Here is a 16,058-nt window from a genome sequence, read left to right as displayed (position 1 = left end):
CAGTCACGTGAAAGCAAATAAATCTATTGTTTGTTTCAAAAATCTTTTATTTTTATAGCCTAATCACAAAATTAATTACTTTAAACTACTTAAGATGCGTGCGACGGGTCTGCCCGCGAAATTCAAATTTAATTTGGTTTTTCGCAATTTGTAAACTAATACGACAACATTTTGACATTTTAATTGCGCCAATGGTAGTATCCTCACAGGTTTATATAAAAAGTAAAGAACTTGAAAGGGTCCAGTTTAAGAAATTAGCTCTAGTATCGACTGACTAAAATGCAATAAGCCTACGTTGTCGTATTAGTTTACAAATTGCGAAAAACCAAATTAAATTTGAATTTCGCGGGCAGACCTGTCGCATGCTCCTTAACACAATAGATTTTTGCATGTGTGACAGAAACATTATTTTAAATAAATACTCTCTGGTCATAATATAAAAAAACCGGTCAAATGCGAATCGGGCTCGTGCACGTTGGTGATTGGTTGATGACTCAAAATGGTTAACGCCCACTCAGATTTTTGTCTCTATCATTTGTATGGGATTACGTGACAGAGAGAATATTAACTTCTTTCCGTGGATAGAGTATAAGCAGTCTGACTCTTAACCTAAATCAGTCTTTGCAATCTTCTTAGTTCTTCTTTCTTTACATATAGTTTTTCTCTGTCTAAAATTTGTGTCGTTTCTGGTACACTATTCATATAATGAACACTGCATATTTTATTTTCGAACTGCATTAGACTTTGCTCTAATTTCTTTATCTTCTTTTGCAATTTTTTTCTGGCTGATAAAATTGTATCTTCCATATTGTTGCTTATAATTTCGACGCTTATTTCTGTATCTTGGTCTAAAATAGCGTTCGCGCAGTTTTTATTTGGTTCCTTATTAAATATGACAGCTGCACTTTTGGATAGATTGAGTACAATGTTCATGTTATTTTCAATATCGTCTACCAATGATTCATTAGTCGTTTTAACAAAAACTAAAGGTTTCAGTTTATTAGGCATATCGTATAAACCTTTTAATTCCCGTATAAGGTAGATAGTATTAAGTATTTTGTTAATTTTCATTTCTAAATCATCGTTTTGCCAAGCTTCAAAATCTTCGGTTTTTGGGAAGTTGTAATAATCGTTTTCAATGTCGGTAAAATTGTGTATAATGTTTTTTTCCAGTGCGGGTATTTTCGGAATTAGTTCATCTGTAAGGTATACCATAAATGGGGCGAGACATCGCAAGGACACATTCAAAACTGCTGATAAAGTGTGCGCGTGAGCATAACCTATTTTTGGTTTATCACTATCAAAACCTGGTTTCGTAGCTTCCAAGTAAACGTCACAAAATTCATTGTATATCAAAGTTCTTAAAGATTTCGTCGCTATATGGAATTCATAAGCATCCATAGACGTATTAACTTTTTCAACCATATTAGATAATCTACTCAAAATCCATTTATCGAAATGAGTTAGATCTTCGATAGTTATTTCATCATTGATATTTTTTAGTTTGGCGTAAGAAATTTGCATGTATTTGATACTTTGCCAGATTTTGTTGCAAAACAATTTGTTCGCATGGCATTGGTAGACGTCGAAATTAACGAAATGCGATTTGATATCTTGGGATAGAAGCGTGAATCTTAATGCGTCTACCCCACATTCTGGTATGCCGTTTGTTGTTGAGAAATTAGATTTATGATAAGCAATGGCTTTGTCTAATTCACTTTTACTCAATATTCCATCATTATGCATATTCAAAGCTTTGGTTTTCAAACCATCTAGTGTAATACCATTTATAACATCAATCGGGTCTATAACATTTCCTCTGCTTTTGGACATTTTCGCTCCTTTACTGTCGCATATGATTCCATGCAACAATACTTTATTAAATGGTAACTGCCCGGTTAATTCCAGACCTAAAATAACCATTCTATGCACCCAAAACCCTAGAATATCATGCCCAGTCACCATCAAGCTTAAGGGATAAAATCTTTTGTAAGTATCGTTGTGTCGTTCAGGCCAACCTAAGCTTGCAAACGGATAAATCCCTGAAGAAAACCAAGTATCAAGAACATCTCTATCCCGTTCAGCTATTATGTGTTCTGGCAAAGTTCTAAGGATCTTAGAGGCTTCGATTTTAGCAGAATTTTCATCCATTGCAGCGATCCAAATTAAATTCTTATTCGCGCAGCATTTGTACGCTGGTATTTGGTGTCCCCACCATAGCTGTCTGGATATACACCAATCTCTATCATCGCTAGTCCAATTTAGCCAGTTTTTAGTAAACTTGTCTGGTTCTATTACTAGCTGTTTATCTGAAACGACTTGAGCTGCTCTTTTGTTGAGTTTGCTACACGACAGAAACCATTGTTCTTTTGGTAAGTATTCAATAACGTCTCCCGTTCTACTACATATAGGTAAAGTCATTTGATGTGGTTTTACGCTTTTGAGAATACCCAAATCATTCATTTCTTGGAGTAACTTTTCTCTGCAGTCATATTTTTTCATGTTATTAAAAATTCCAGAATTTATTATCAAGCCATTTTCACTTATAACTTGCAGGAGTGGTAGATTATGTTTTTTTGCAACTTCATAATCGACTTTGCTGTGGGCGGGTGTAATTTTTACAGCGCCCGTACCAAATGACATATCGACGAAATTGTCAAAAATAATTGGGATTCCGGTATTTCTGAATGGATGGAGTATCTTTTTGCCTCGCAAATGTTTATACCTGAAATGGAATTTAATACGATCTTTATGAATTGATAGAAAACTAGTATTACATTCTACCGCCTAATGAGTTCCATCAATATTTTTTTTAAATTATTAATTTTTTTATCATTCATTGCAGTAGCATTCAGTGCGTATCATTATTTGCAATAATGATACGCACTTAGCGTATGTAAAAAGAACTCTGGACGAGTGGAGGGGATGTGCGCATAGCTACTGTACTTTCCCACTGCGCGGCAGTTGTTGCAAATGTTGACTGACGAACCAATCACGCGGCGACACAGACACATTCGCTTTTTACTACCAAATAGATCGCGATAAATTAAGTGAAGTCAAGGTTAAACGGTCAAAAATTTTTTTACGGTATGTGTAGTATATCGTTCTAGTTGTTAGGACGTCGCGGTCGGCCTCCTAGGCAAGGGTCCAGAGTTCCATCCCGGGCACACACCTCTAACTTTCAGGGTTATGTGTGTTTTAAGCCTTACCTAACGGTTTTATTATTTAACGGTTGAGAAACATCTTGAGGTAATCTGCATGCCTGAGAGTTCTCCATAATGTTCTCAAAGGTGTGTGATGTCTGCCAATCCTCACTTGGCCAGTTTGGTAGAATATGGTTAAACCCTTCTGACAGGAGACCTGTGCTCAGTAATGAGCCGGCGATGGGTTGATTACGATCTTCGTCGTAACACTTAGCAGAGCGGCCGTGGTCATCACGAAGTGACGTTTTTGGGGGTAGATGTTATGGACCTCACGAGCCTTCTCCTTGCTGGCCGATAGTCTTGGTCGGTCCATCGCGTAGGTGACCCGCCCCGCCCTCTGGTACCCTCCACCTTGGCACTATGGCGCTCAAAGGAGTCACTCTTACTTGATGATAGTATACCATTTACCTGTTATCATCAGGATGCACAGCGATAGCGGTATCACCCAACATAGTTTCAGGCATGGTTGTGGAAACCACAATCTCTTCATCGCTCCCAAGTATTTTGTATGAAAAGTCGTATATTAATCCAAAATTCACCGGTTTGTCGTAACCTAAGCAAATAAAGTTTTTTTTTATTCAAGGGCTAACTTGTTTGTGAATTTAAAAAAAAATAACCATGTTTCAGTTACCTGGCAACTTAATTTCCGTTGGACTGTTTATACTCAAATTATCAACTTCAATGTCTGATACAGTAGAGTTCAAGGCATTACACCAATTGACTAGAGCTTTCTTTCTATAAATCAATCCTTTTTTGAATAGCTCAATAAATGCACTGTTCACAGCATAAGTATGGTTTTTGTCCATAGTAAATAATTCTCTAGACCAGTCTAGAGAACTGCCAAGTATTCTTAGTTGATGGCATATGGTGTTGCCATGTTCCTCCTTCCATTGCCACACTTTTTTGATAAATTCTTCGCGGCCTATGTCGTGGCGGTTGATGTTTTGTGTGGTTTTCAGGTACTTTTCTACTACACCCTGTAATAAAAATAGAATACTTTTTGTATTCACATATTATATACCTACATTGTAGATGCACATACCCAAAAATTTAAATTTAAATTTACCAAACACCTCTACTTTCTAGTGTTATGTGTATTTTAAGTAATTATATCTAGTTACTTTAACAATGAAAGAAAATAGTCAAAGGAACCTTACAAAATTGTAAGATTCATAAATTTAGGCAAACATTTTGTTACTAGGCATAAGTAGGTACTAATGTGACACATTGTTATTTAAGGTAAGTACTTATACCATTGTTTTGAAACCTGAAGTACAAAGTACGATAATTTAAAAGAGAAGAGAAAGCATATTTAGATAGTAACTAATTTTGACCTAGCATTGCTACTTTGTGTGTCATAATACTCATTGTCAAGAGTCATGATCATCACCCCTTTCCATTAAGAGGTCCTACCAATACAAAAGAGAAAACTCCTACCAATTTTTTTACCTATTAACAGGGCTCTCTCCGTCACTCGTTTCATACCATTTCATACAATCGTAGTTCCAATTTCATTTGAATACTAAGCAACCAAAGTCCATGAAATTTTGCACACATATTCTAGAAACTAATATCTATGTCTGTGGTTTTCCAGATTTCTGTTAAAATATTCGGTTTCAAAGTTACGCGGTCTTAGAAATTTTCATACAAATCTTTGAGCCCCTGTAATTTTAAAACTACATATTTTTAGAAAAATCTAAAACACCACAGACACAGATATTAATTTCTAGAATATGTCTGCAAAATTTCATGGACTTTGGTTGCTTAATATTCAAATGAAATTGGAACTACGATTGTATGAAATGGTATGAAACGAGTGACGGAGAGAGCCCTGTTAATAGGTAAAAAAATTGGTAGGAGTTTTCTTGGGATAGTAATGGGATGGGTTCCCAAATCATACCACATGCAATTATAATATTACAAGAACTAAATTACCACTCTTAGGTTTTAGTTTTCTCTATTCACGGTGCTATGTTTTCTCAGTTTTATTGTACGGGGTAGAAGCCTGGACGTTAACGCAGGCGATGAGCAATAAACTGGAAGCGTTCGAGATGTGGGTATACAGGCGAATGTTGCGAATCTCATGGAGAGATCGTGTTCGAAATACCACCGTGTTGCAGAGAATGGGGAAGTCTACTGAAGTACTCAAATGTGTGCAAAGGAGAAAGCTCGAATATCTGGGACATATAATGCGGAACTCAAAATATGACCTGCTGCAGCTCATAATGCAAGGGAAAATAAAGGGCAGGCGTAGACCCGGCCGTAGACGAACATCCTGGCTCAAAAACCTTCGCCAGTGGTTTAACATGAGTACGAGGTCACTGTTTAGAGCAGCGGTGAACAAGATCCAGTTAGCCTTAATGATTGCCAACCTCCGATAGGAGATGGCACTAGAAGAAGAAGAAGAAGGTTTTAGTTATGACAATAATATGTTAGTGATAATAACCAGGACTGCTTAACATGCTCTTTCAGACAAGGAGAAAGCGAATGGGCAAAATTTGGACCTACAAAGTTAGTTACCCATCCAGTTACTGACATGGGTCAACTCGCTTGACAACTGCAATTGATTTATATGCATTGTCACAACTAGGCCATGTCTGTATGGGTCACTAGAATTAATATGTTGAAATGCATGTGGGGCAGCATGTGCCACTTATGATATGTCAAGACTCTACCACTGGTTTAGAAAGCAAATTCTACTGGGAAGAGCGGGCAAGAAAATCAGCAGTTTTTTTAGAAGAGTAGGTTACCTGAGTAGCTATGCCAGCATGGTCTGTGCCTGGTACCCATAACACATTTACACCCATTGATCTCTTTCTTCTGACAATCACATCTTGGATTGTACATGATAAAGCATGACCTGAAATTAAAAAAAATCTTGGTATAACTATAGATAACTTTACATAAATTCTGAACATTCTGAAACAGATTGATTGAATAATACAGGTTTAATAAGTATTTATTTATGTAGAAATCTTTATTGCACACACAAACATAATCAGAATCTTATTGCTAAAGCAATCTCTTACAGGCAACCTTCCATAAGGAAAGAAATCATATCTTTATAAAATACAAGTAAAAATTCTTTCCATTTCTTATCTGACCAGTACATGAAAGCAATCACTGGTTTTTGCTATTTTATAATTTTTATAGCAACTAGTTTAGTTTTAATAGTGATTCAACTGTGGATTCAAGAATTTACTGCGAATCTTTAGAACTAACCTAAATGAAGTTTTCCTGTAACATTAGGCGGTGGTAGCACTAAACTAAAGGCAGGTTTATCACTCTGAGAGTCTGCCACAAAGATTCCTTTCTTTTCCCATTCATCATATTTACGTTTTTCGACAAATTCCGGCTTATAAGCGGGTAATGATAAGTTCGGTTTTTCCACAATTCTAGTTGTGCTACAAACATATCTATTTGACGATTTTAACATGGGTAAGTTGCGGCCAAATCGCATCATTTTATCACTTTTGAATATACTTTTCACTTATAAAATAACCATTGTAAAACATCTTAAATTAAAAGAAAACTAGCCTCTAAGTCTAAAGTGGTCTAAACAATCACACAAAAGTCAAAAAGACACCAAAAAGATAAATAAAGTCTTGATAAAAGATTGACAATTAGATGTTGACAATTGAGTTGACAGAAGATTCGAGTTTTGACCATAGAGCAGTGCTTCCATTTACGATTTTATTTTTAACCTAGTTTTTGTAGGAAATTGCCTTAATTTACCCTAATTTTTTTAAAATAGGTAGTTACCTCGATTTAGAGGAAGAAACATTTATTTCACGTTAATGAAATATCATCCTAAATCTTATGACATGTGTCGAATCCTCCTAAATCCATAATCCTAAAACTTATGACATGTGTCGAAGAAGCTTTTAATTATAATTTTTCATTCTGTACTTTCAAGCCTTTTTACCCTCTCTGAATCCCATCATCATAACAACAACACCATAAGCTAAGGCTTGCCTAATATTAGTAATTTAGCTCTAAAATAGGGAAATCCCTTATAGTGGAAACACTACCATAGAGTACCGTAGAGTTGTCAAATTGATTGTCTTCTTCTTCACTTGATTGGCTGGCTTATTGTAGTGCCAACCCAGTACAATGCACTTCCCCAATAACCAATGTCAAGCGTCAAAGTCATCTGTGAAAATGACAGATTCACCTGTGAGATTCACGACAGATTTGTTTAAATAATTTTGTTGTGGTCCAGTGTTCTTAATTTTATTTAATCTTATTTTGTGAAATTGAGAAAAAGAACAGTGTTGGTTAAATACTATGATTACACATGGTTTAACAGCGTTTCGTAATAGTGTATGTGTGTTCATATAGATTTAAACGTTAATGCACTTTCGCTTCTTATCAGATTACAGATGTTTATCAGTCAACTTTGGCCCCCGGAACTTTGAAACGAGATTATCACAAAACAATCGCATTATTAACGTTATCTACGCCACAAATATTTAAATGCAATCAAAGATCCGTTTCTTTGGCCGTTAATTAAGCGATAAGTGGTAACAAGTTGGAATAAATGCTATTTATTCAATTTAAACACAAAAATGGCTATTCTTACTTATATGAACCCCTTTAATGTATTTCGTGATTTTGTTCGTCTACCTATCGAAGTTTTTGTTTCCGATCAGTATACAGGATATAAGAAAAAGACTAACGAAGGTCTAACAACTCTAAAAGAGTTGGTTTATCGAGCAGCAATAGTGTTGGTGTTTTTATCGGCTTTATTGTGGATTTCTATCTTTTTGTACGTGATTTTCTATTACACATACATGCCTAATGTCACGCACGTGAGGCCTGTACATTTGCAGTTCAAGTAAGTTGACTACAGCATTTAATATTTAATGAAGGAGATACAACTTTCTATATATAGACCTAGCCTTTTCCCATGTTAATTGGGGTCGGCTCTATATATTTCTAAGTAATTAAGTATCCCTTTCATAATGCTTGGTGTAACATAAGTTTAGCATTAGCATATTATATTCATGTTAATTTGTAAGCAGAGTTTGTGTAAGTTGCTTGTAAAAATATATTTGAATAAAAAATGTTTATATTTCTATTTCTGCATAAGTCAAGTAAGAGAACTCTCATTCATGCAGGTTTCTTCACAATGTTTTCTTTCACAGTTAAAGCAAGTGATATTTAATTGCTTAGCATGCAAATAACTCTGAAAAGTTAAGAGGTGGTGTGCCCAGGATCAACCTTCCAACCTCCCAAATAGGAGGCTGAAGTTTTAACCAGTAGACTCTCACCACAAGAGGTAATAGCCCAGTGGTCTACTCGGCTTCTGGAGCGAGCTTTGATGGTAGGAGTGAAGACTTTTGCGGGGAGGAGCAACGCACACACAACAGATGGAAACGTTTAAGTGCGGAAACCAGCCCAGAGAGAAGAAAGAATCCCAGTGGAAATATTTTTATCATTCCAGGTCATGCGATGAGAACATGGGTGTGTGTTCATTCCCATCAGCACACGTCCAACTTACAAAGCGCAGTCAGATGCTGATGGCTGCCCAGCCGTACCGCATCAAGCTCATACTGGAGGTGCCCGAGTCACAGATCAATAAAGATATAGGTAACTTTCCTGCTATTTCTTCGATCACAATATATGTGTGTAGTCCATGGACATATGCTAGTATTAAGTATATAAGATTAGGACACATACTTCATTTTATCTTGAAAGCCCATATACAAATTTTTATATGTATCACTGGAAAAATGATAGACTTTCATATGAATGTCACATCAGGCTCCACAATGCAAGCTATCTCTGAACCAAATTTCATAAAAATCTGTTAAGTATCTCTATGTCTTTAACAACTCTGATTTTCCTAAATGAAAACTACCCTATGTCCATCCCAGGGATCAGTCCGAGATTGAACCCCTAACCTCCGATTAGGAGGCAGATGTCACAGCTTCTTGTAAATGAATCAATCAATCAATCAATCAATCAATCAATCAATCAAATTCTTTATTTGCTGAATACTGACAAAAGGTGGTCTCATGTTTAGTTATAAATGGATCATATGAATGTGGCAGGCATGTTCATGGTGTGCGCCCAGCTGCGCGCGGCGGGCGGCGCGCTGGTGTCGGCGTCTTGCAGATCCGCCATGCTCAGGCATAGGTATTTTTTTAAATAAGAAATCTTTATTGCTTATATATATATATCACACTAATATTATAAAGGCGAAAGTTTGTATGTGTGTGTGTGTGTGTGTGTGTGTGTATGTTTGTTACTCCTTCATGCAAAAACTACTGAACGGATTTGACTGAAATTTGGAATGGAGATAGATAATATCCTGGATTAGCACATAGGCTACTTTTTATCCCGGAAAATCAAAGAGTTCCCACGGGATTTCGAAAAATCTAAATCCACGCGGGCGAAGTCGCGGGCGTCAGCTAGTATGTATATATATATATACAGAAAAACCGGCCAAGACCGAATCAGACTCGCGCACCGAGGGCTCCATACTGAGGTATTTTTTCAGTCATTTTTCACAATAAATGCATAAAAATAAATAAAAATCTGTTTTAGAATGTACAGGTAAAGCCATTTCATATGATACCCTACTTGGTATAGTTATTTTAATTTGCAAACTGAAAATAATTATTTGTTCATATCACATTTTTCGCTTTACTTGTGCCATAAGACCTACCAACCTGCCAAATTTCATGATTCTCGGTCGGATTTCGTATAGGTTTTCTTGACACACACAACAGACAGACAGACCGACAAGCAGACAACAAAGTGATCCTATAAGGGTTCTGCTTTTCCTTTGGAGGTACGGGACCCTTAAAATAATACATACCTATGTTATGATAAGTATATATGGCCCTATAAGTTTAATATAAATAGTAAAGTTTTTATCCAAGCGCTCGTCGCGTCAGGGGAGTGCTATAGGTAACAGAAACAGCTATATGAAAGTCACATATTGTACAAAGAATAGTGTAAACGGATAGACACATTGAACTTATAGCACCCCTCTTTTTGGGTCAGTGGTTAAAAAAAATACCTTGTTGCTTGTTTCAGATCGCGGTTACATACAGTGATGCGCACGTTGTTCTACGCGCCACTGCTAGTGTCGGGTGTCAATGAAGAAAAGCAGTTCTTACAAGTCGAACTATTTAGCGACTTTGAAGACGATCAGGTGATCATAGTGCCTGGTTCATTTTATTGTAAGCTTCTTCTCAAACTGGGACGCGTTTCAAACCTTTCTTGCGGCGATATCAATGTTCCACTAGATGCGGCGTTTTCTTATTTTTTTTACTGGTTTTACGGCTCTGGGTTCTAGCCCTTTAGAGCCTGGTGTTTTCTTAGTAACAACATGTTCCAACGAACATCGGTTCAAGTCTAGAACAACAAAAAATAGAATAATAGGTGTAATACGCTTGTATGGAGGAGCGCGAAAGAAGGACTACCTTAAACTCTAGGCCTCTATGAATTTTTATGTGAATTTTTCAGGCACGGCCCGTAACAGATGCATACGTGGAACTGCAGTCAAGATTCGTGCAAGTGTTCTCATCTGAGTTACACATCGAAGCGCACTTCACGGGTCTACGTTACGTCATGTATTACTGGCCTAAAACGTCGGCACTTATTGGTAAGAAAGTTTCACATTTAGTAATGATTTTAAGCTTATTTCGTGGTTTAACATTTTATATTACTAATAACGGGTACATGAACATGACCAACCCATTTCCGCCCCACTACCGAGTACGGGTCTCCTCTCAGAATGAGAAGGGTTGAGGCCATAGTCTGCCACGCTGGCCCAATGCGGATTGGCAGACTTCGCACACCTTTGAGAACATGGAGAACTCTCAGGCATGCAGGTTTCCTCACGATGTTTTCCTTCACCGTTAAAGCAAGTGTAATTTAATTGCTTAAAACGCACATAACTGAAAAGTTAATGGTGCGGACCCGGGCTCGAACCCCCGACCTTCGATTAGGAGGCGGACGTTCTAACCACTAGGCTATCACAGCTTCAACGGGCACATACCACGATTAATTTGTTTTGTTTATCTGGCGATATTTCGACTCAGTTGGATGAGTCGTGGTAACGATGGGACTCAGTTGGGAAAAAAATCATATTTAGGGCCCTAACACACTGGGATGCATGGGTACGTATTGTTTGCCCCGCATACCCGCGCTAACCCGGTGCGGGATAGCGCGGGTATGCGGGGCGTCCCTCCGCCACATACACCGATTGCCATCTCAACCTGTCGCGCATTATAGGAACCCTCGATCTCACTGGCGCAGTGGTGAGAGCGCTGAGCCTTATAAGTCGGGAGCCCCCAGTTATAAGGCTGCAGTCCTCCCATTTATAACACACTTCTTATGTGTAATTTCACGTCACCATAGCCTAACATTTGGACATATAGTTGATACTAGCTGATGCCCGCAGCTTCGCCCACGTGGATTGGTCAGATCCCCTGCAGCATCAGGATTGAGGAGTTGGACTCCAAATTTTTTATGGAACAATGTCGCAAAGTTCCTCTATCGATTAAAAAAGAAATGACGCAAATCGGTTCAGAAATCTCGGAGATTTCGGTGTACATAGGTAGAAAAACACAACTTCCTTTTTGAAAGTCGGTTAAAAAAGTAGCCTATTTTACGCCCTGGTCAATCCTCTACTTGCCTGTGAAAGTCCCGTCAAAATCGGTTCAGCCGTTCCAAAGATTAGCCTTTTCAAACAGACAGACAGACAGACAGACAGACAGACAAAAATTTTAAAAACGTGTGATTCAGTTATGGTATCGTTCAAATAACCATATGAGCTTAATATGAGGTAGTTATTTCGAAATTACAGACAGACACTCCAATTTTATTTATTAGTATAGATTGTGACTAGCTTACGCCCGCGACTTCGTCCGCGTTGATTTAGTCTTTTCGAAATCCCGTGGGAACTCTTTGATTTTCCTGGACAAAAAGTAGCCTATTATGTGCTAATACAGGATATTATCTATCTCCATTTCGAATTTCAGCCAAATCCGTCCAGTGGTTTTTGCGTGAAGGAGTAACAAACATACACACACACACACACACACACATACAAACTTTCGCCTTTATAATATTAAGTGTGGTAGTGTGATTATAATAATAATTAATTATTGTTTTAATTTTTTTCCAGGTATCTGCTCAAACTTATTTGTGGTGTCACTAATTTTCATCTTGAGCTGGTATCATTTGCAAGATGGCTTACCCGAATTTCTCAAGGTATTTTTTTTTTTAATTTTTTTTTCATGCCTTTGTATTCTTTTTTTAGATTAAAGTAACAAAACAGTACATATTTCCTTTCTTAGCCCTTATTAGCGTTGCGTTAAAACCCGGCGTTGCGCTGAAAGTAGAAAGTGCGCGTAAAAAAACGCTCTCGTGTGAATGAGGCCTTAAGGTTCTAATTTTAACTGTTTTTAAAAAGTTCTCATTTTTACTTTTTTTAAAAGGTTCTCATTTTTACTGTTTCTTTTACAGTCTAAACTAGGAATTGAGGTGAAATCAGAAAAAGATGACAACACAAAAATAATCTCAAAAATGAAATTGGAACGAGAAGGTATTTTTAAATTCAAATTCATCATCATCATTATCATTGTCGGTCCACTGCTGAGTACTGAGACTTTTGTCCACCAATCTGGCCAAGTGCGAATTGGCAGACTTTGAGACACATTATGGAGAACTCATGCATGCAGGTTTCCTCACGATGTTTTCCTTCGCCGTTAAAGCAAGTGATAGTTAACTGCTTAAAACGATCATAACTCTGAAGAGTAGGTGCGTATCGTACCCGGGATAGAATCCCGGGCTCTCCGACTAGGAGACCGACGTCTTAACCACTACGATATCACCGCTTTTTAGGTTTCCGTACTTCAAAAGGAAAAAAGGAACCGTTACACTTATCTTTCCTTTTTTTCCTCTCTCGTCCGGCTTTACAAAGATTAGCCAATTTAAAGTTTGTAGATATTTGTAACAAGTTAGTTAAACTATACAAGTATGGACCCCGTCTGTGCCGGCGCTCGCCGACATACGCACGGCACCCCCCTTAGAGCGCTTTCCAGTTAGTTTTAACAAAAAAAAAAAAAACACTCCAAAAAGGCAGAGCACGCCCGCCAGCTAACACCAACACAGACGAAGTCACATATCTTTCTGTCTGTCTGTAGTGTCTGTCAAGACCGATCAAGGGAATCATAACTATATGGTACTTCCTGTTCATCAAGAATCATGAAATTGAGCAGGTAGCACTGTCTTATTGCACAAGTAAAGAGAATAATTCGAAAACTTGTGGTTACATTAAAGCCTCAATAGCTCAACGGTTATAGGAGCGGACTGAAATCCGAAAGGTCGGCGGTTCAAACCCCACCCGTTGCACCATTGTCGTACCCACTCCTAGCACAAGCTTAACGCTTAGTTGGAGGGGAAAGAGGAATGTTAGTCATGATTAAAAATGGCCAATATTCTTTTTTTTTTTTAAAAACATTACAAAATTTGTACAGTGGTACAGAACCCTTCGCATGCGAGTCCGACTCGGACTTGAACTGTTTTTAGTAAATGGAATATACTGATGAAAAAAATATTTCTTTCAGATTCGTTTCCTTTTATAGAAGAAGAATCACTTTTAGAAGAATTTCAACGCTTAGAGAAGAAAACTTAGACTGTTTATACTTATTTAGTAATCTAGGATAATTAGTAATGTGTAATATTTTAATTGTGATAACCACGGACTTATAATAGCTAGATGCTGGAGGTTCATTTCATCATCATCATCATCATCAGCCTGTGGACGTCCACTGTTGGACATAGGCCTTCCCTAAAGAGCGCCACCACACCCGGTCCTTAGCCTTCCTCATCCAGCCACTGCCAGCCAGCCGCTTTATATCGTCGGTCCATCGTGCTGGAGGTTCATTTAATAGTATGAAAACTAACCATGCCTATTTTATCTTACCTATAGTCCATTTTTTAATCCCAGAGACAAAAATGACGTTTCGTGTGTTGCCTGTTTTTACGGCTCTTTGATAGTGATGTGGTGCAATCGATACACATCGATTATTTGTAGGTATGTATGAGACAACAAAATGTACTAAATAAAATTCAGATGCATGTGAAATAAATATGGGCTTGATTCTCAATTTATGAGTTTTACATACTATTGAAAAATTCTTTAGGTTAATTATGTTTGTAGCTTTTGTTATTTATTTATTCTTCGTCTTTCAAATAATATGTGATTAGTGATGCCTTTACACATAATACACGTTTAGTAATACACATTTCATATGTGTATTTAACTCGATATGTTCGAAATATTATTTTACTAACGATTTTTATCTGAACTGGAACCAAGAGGACGATATTTTTGCTAAGCTGGTATCATTTTTTTTTAAGTTTGTCATTTTAGTCTCTGGGATTAAAAATAGACTACGTAATAGTATATTATATCCACGGACGCTTGGCACTTAGGCTCTTTTGGGCACGTCCGGAACACCGTGTACGGTATCTAGCTACTAGAGGTCAAAGGTAATAACTGATAATTTAAACTTGGGCTTAATAAATTAAGGAAGAGTCTAGACAGCCACAAGCGGTCGTTCTATGATAAAAAAATTATCACGTCACAAGTTACATACTAGCTTTTAAAATCTGTACCTTAACACAAACTATTAAGGGTCATGAGACCGGCCTGGCCGCGAAATTCAAATTTAATTTAGTTTTTCGCAATTTGTAAACTAATACGACAACGTAGGCTTATGGTTATTTTATTTGCGACAATGGCAATATCATTCTCACAGGTTTATATAAAAATCTTTACTTGAAAAGGTCCAGTTTAAGAAATAAATTAAAGAACCGTCAAATTTGTGAGAATAGTCGATACTTTAATTTATTTACAAATTGCGAAAAACCAAATTAAATTTGAATTTCGCGGGCAGACCCGTCGCTTCCACCTTAAGGCATTTTAATTGCGCCAATGGCAGTATCATCCTCACAGGTTTATATAAAAATCTTTACTTGAAAGGGTCCAGTTTAAGAAATAAATTAAAGAACCGTCAAATTTGTGAGTAACTCATGTCAAACTCATTATTAACCCCCGACCCAAAAAGAGGGGTGTTATAAGTTTGACGTGTGTATCTGTGTATCTGTGTATCTGTGTATCTGTGTATCTGTCTGTGGCATCGTAGCGCCTAAACGAATGAACCGATTTTAATTTACTTTTTTTTGTTTGAAAGGTGGCTTGATCGAGACTGTCCTTAGCTATAATTCAAGAAAATCGGTTCAGCCGTTTGAAAGTTACCAGCTTTTTTCTAGTTGTTTCTGTGACCTTCGCTTGTCGGGGGTGTTATAAATTTTTAATTTACACTTGTTTTGACTAATTTCTTGAACTGAACACTTTCAAGTAAAGATTTTTATGATATAATCCTGTGAAGATGTTGCTGCCATTGTCGGAATTAGAATGCCATAAAGTTGATTTTGTCGTATTAGTTCGTAAACTGCAGAAAAACCAAATTAATTTTGAATTTCGCGGGCATTTGTACCTTAAGGGGCATGAGACCGTCATGCCCCTTAAGGTACAATTTTTAATAAAATAACTTCATTTGTTGCCGTATATTTTTAAATCCAATGACCGTTTGTGGTGGTTTAGAAACTAACTTAGTAAAATATGATCAACTATGCTATACCAAAGTACTAAGGGTTGATCAAACCAAACTTAGCGTTGACCGGGGGGCGTTTGGTATGACCAAAGCTTTAAATAAATGTTGTACAAATTATTTTAAGTTTTACTAATTTTTATTGTAGTTATTAATTTTATTTTGGGATAAAATAAATTAACTCGTACATTATTTCAAGTTTTTTATTTTAACT

At 37.0% G+C, this 16,058-nt stretch overlaps 2 protein-coding genes across 3 annotated transcripts; one reads left to right on the top strand and one right to left on the bottom strand.

Annotated features, from left to right (window-relative positions):
* Positions 1–251: 251 nt before the first annotated feature.
* LOC123878220 (valine--tRNA ligase-like) lies at positions 252–6,772 on the bottom strand. Its single transcript, XM_045925353.1, has 5 exons — positions 6,426–6,772; positions 5,954–6,063; positions 3,835–4,180; positions 3,612–3,756; positions 252–2,725 (listed from the first exon to the last, which is right to left on the bottom strand). Exons 1-5 carry the CDS (start codon positions 6,664–6,666, stop codon positions 610–612), a joined length of 2,958 nt encoding a protein of 985 aa, XP_045781309.1. The 5' UTR covers positions 6,667–6,772; the 3' UTR covers positions 252–609.
* Positions 6,773–7,379: 607 nt separating this feature from the next.
* On the top strand, positions 7,380–14,981 carry LOC123878231 (seipin). Of its 2 annotated transcripts, XM_045925381.1 has the most exons (9): positions 7,380–7,526; positions 7,856–8,040; positions 8,650–8,795; positions 9,260–9,344; positions 10,251–10,368; positions 10,683–10,821; positions 12,349–12,434; positions 12,690–12,768; positions 13,793–14,981. In XM_045925381.1, exons 1-9 carry the CDS (start codon positions 7,491–7,493, stop codon positions 13,858–13,860), a joined length of 942 nt encoding a protein of 313 aa, XP_045781337.1. In that variant the 5' UTR covers positions 7,380–7,490; the 3' UTR covers positions 13,861–14,981. The 2 variants fall into 2 exon arrangements, with proteins under 2 accessions (XP_045781337.1, XP_045781336.1); XM_045925380.1 differs by having other exon boundaries at positions 7,391–8,040.
* The last annotated feature ends 1,077 nt before the right edge of the window (positions 14,982–16,058 follow it).

Source organism: Maniola jurtina, chromosome 25 (assembly GCF_905333055.1).
Source record: "Maniola jurtina chromosome 25, ilManJurt1.1, whole genome shotgun sequence".
NCBI lineage: Eukaryota > Metazoa > Arthropoda > Insecta > Lepidoptera > Nymphalidae > Maniola > Maniola jurtina.
The sequence above is the reverse complement of the archived record's forward strand: the minus strand, read 5'-3'. Positions and strand labels throughout refer to the sequence as shown.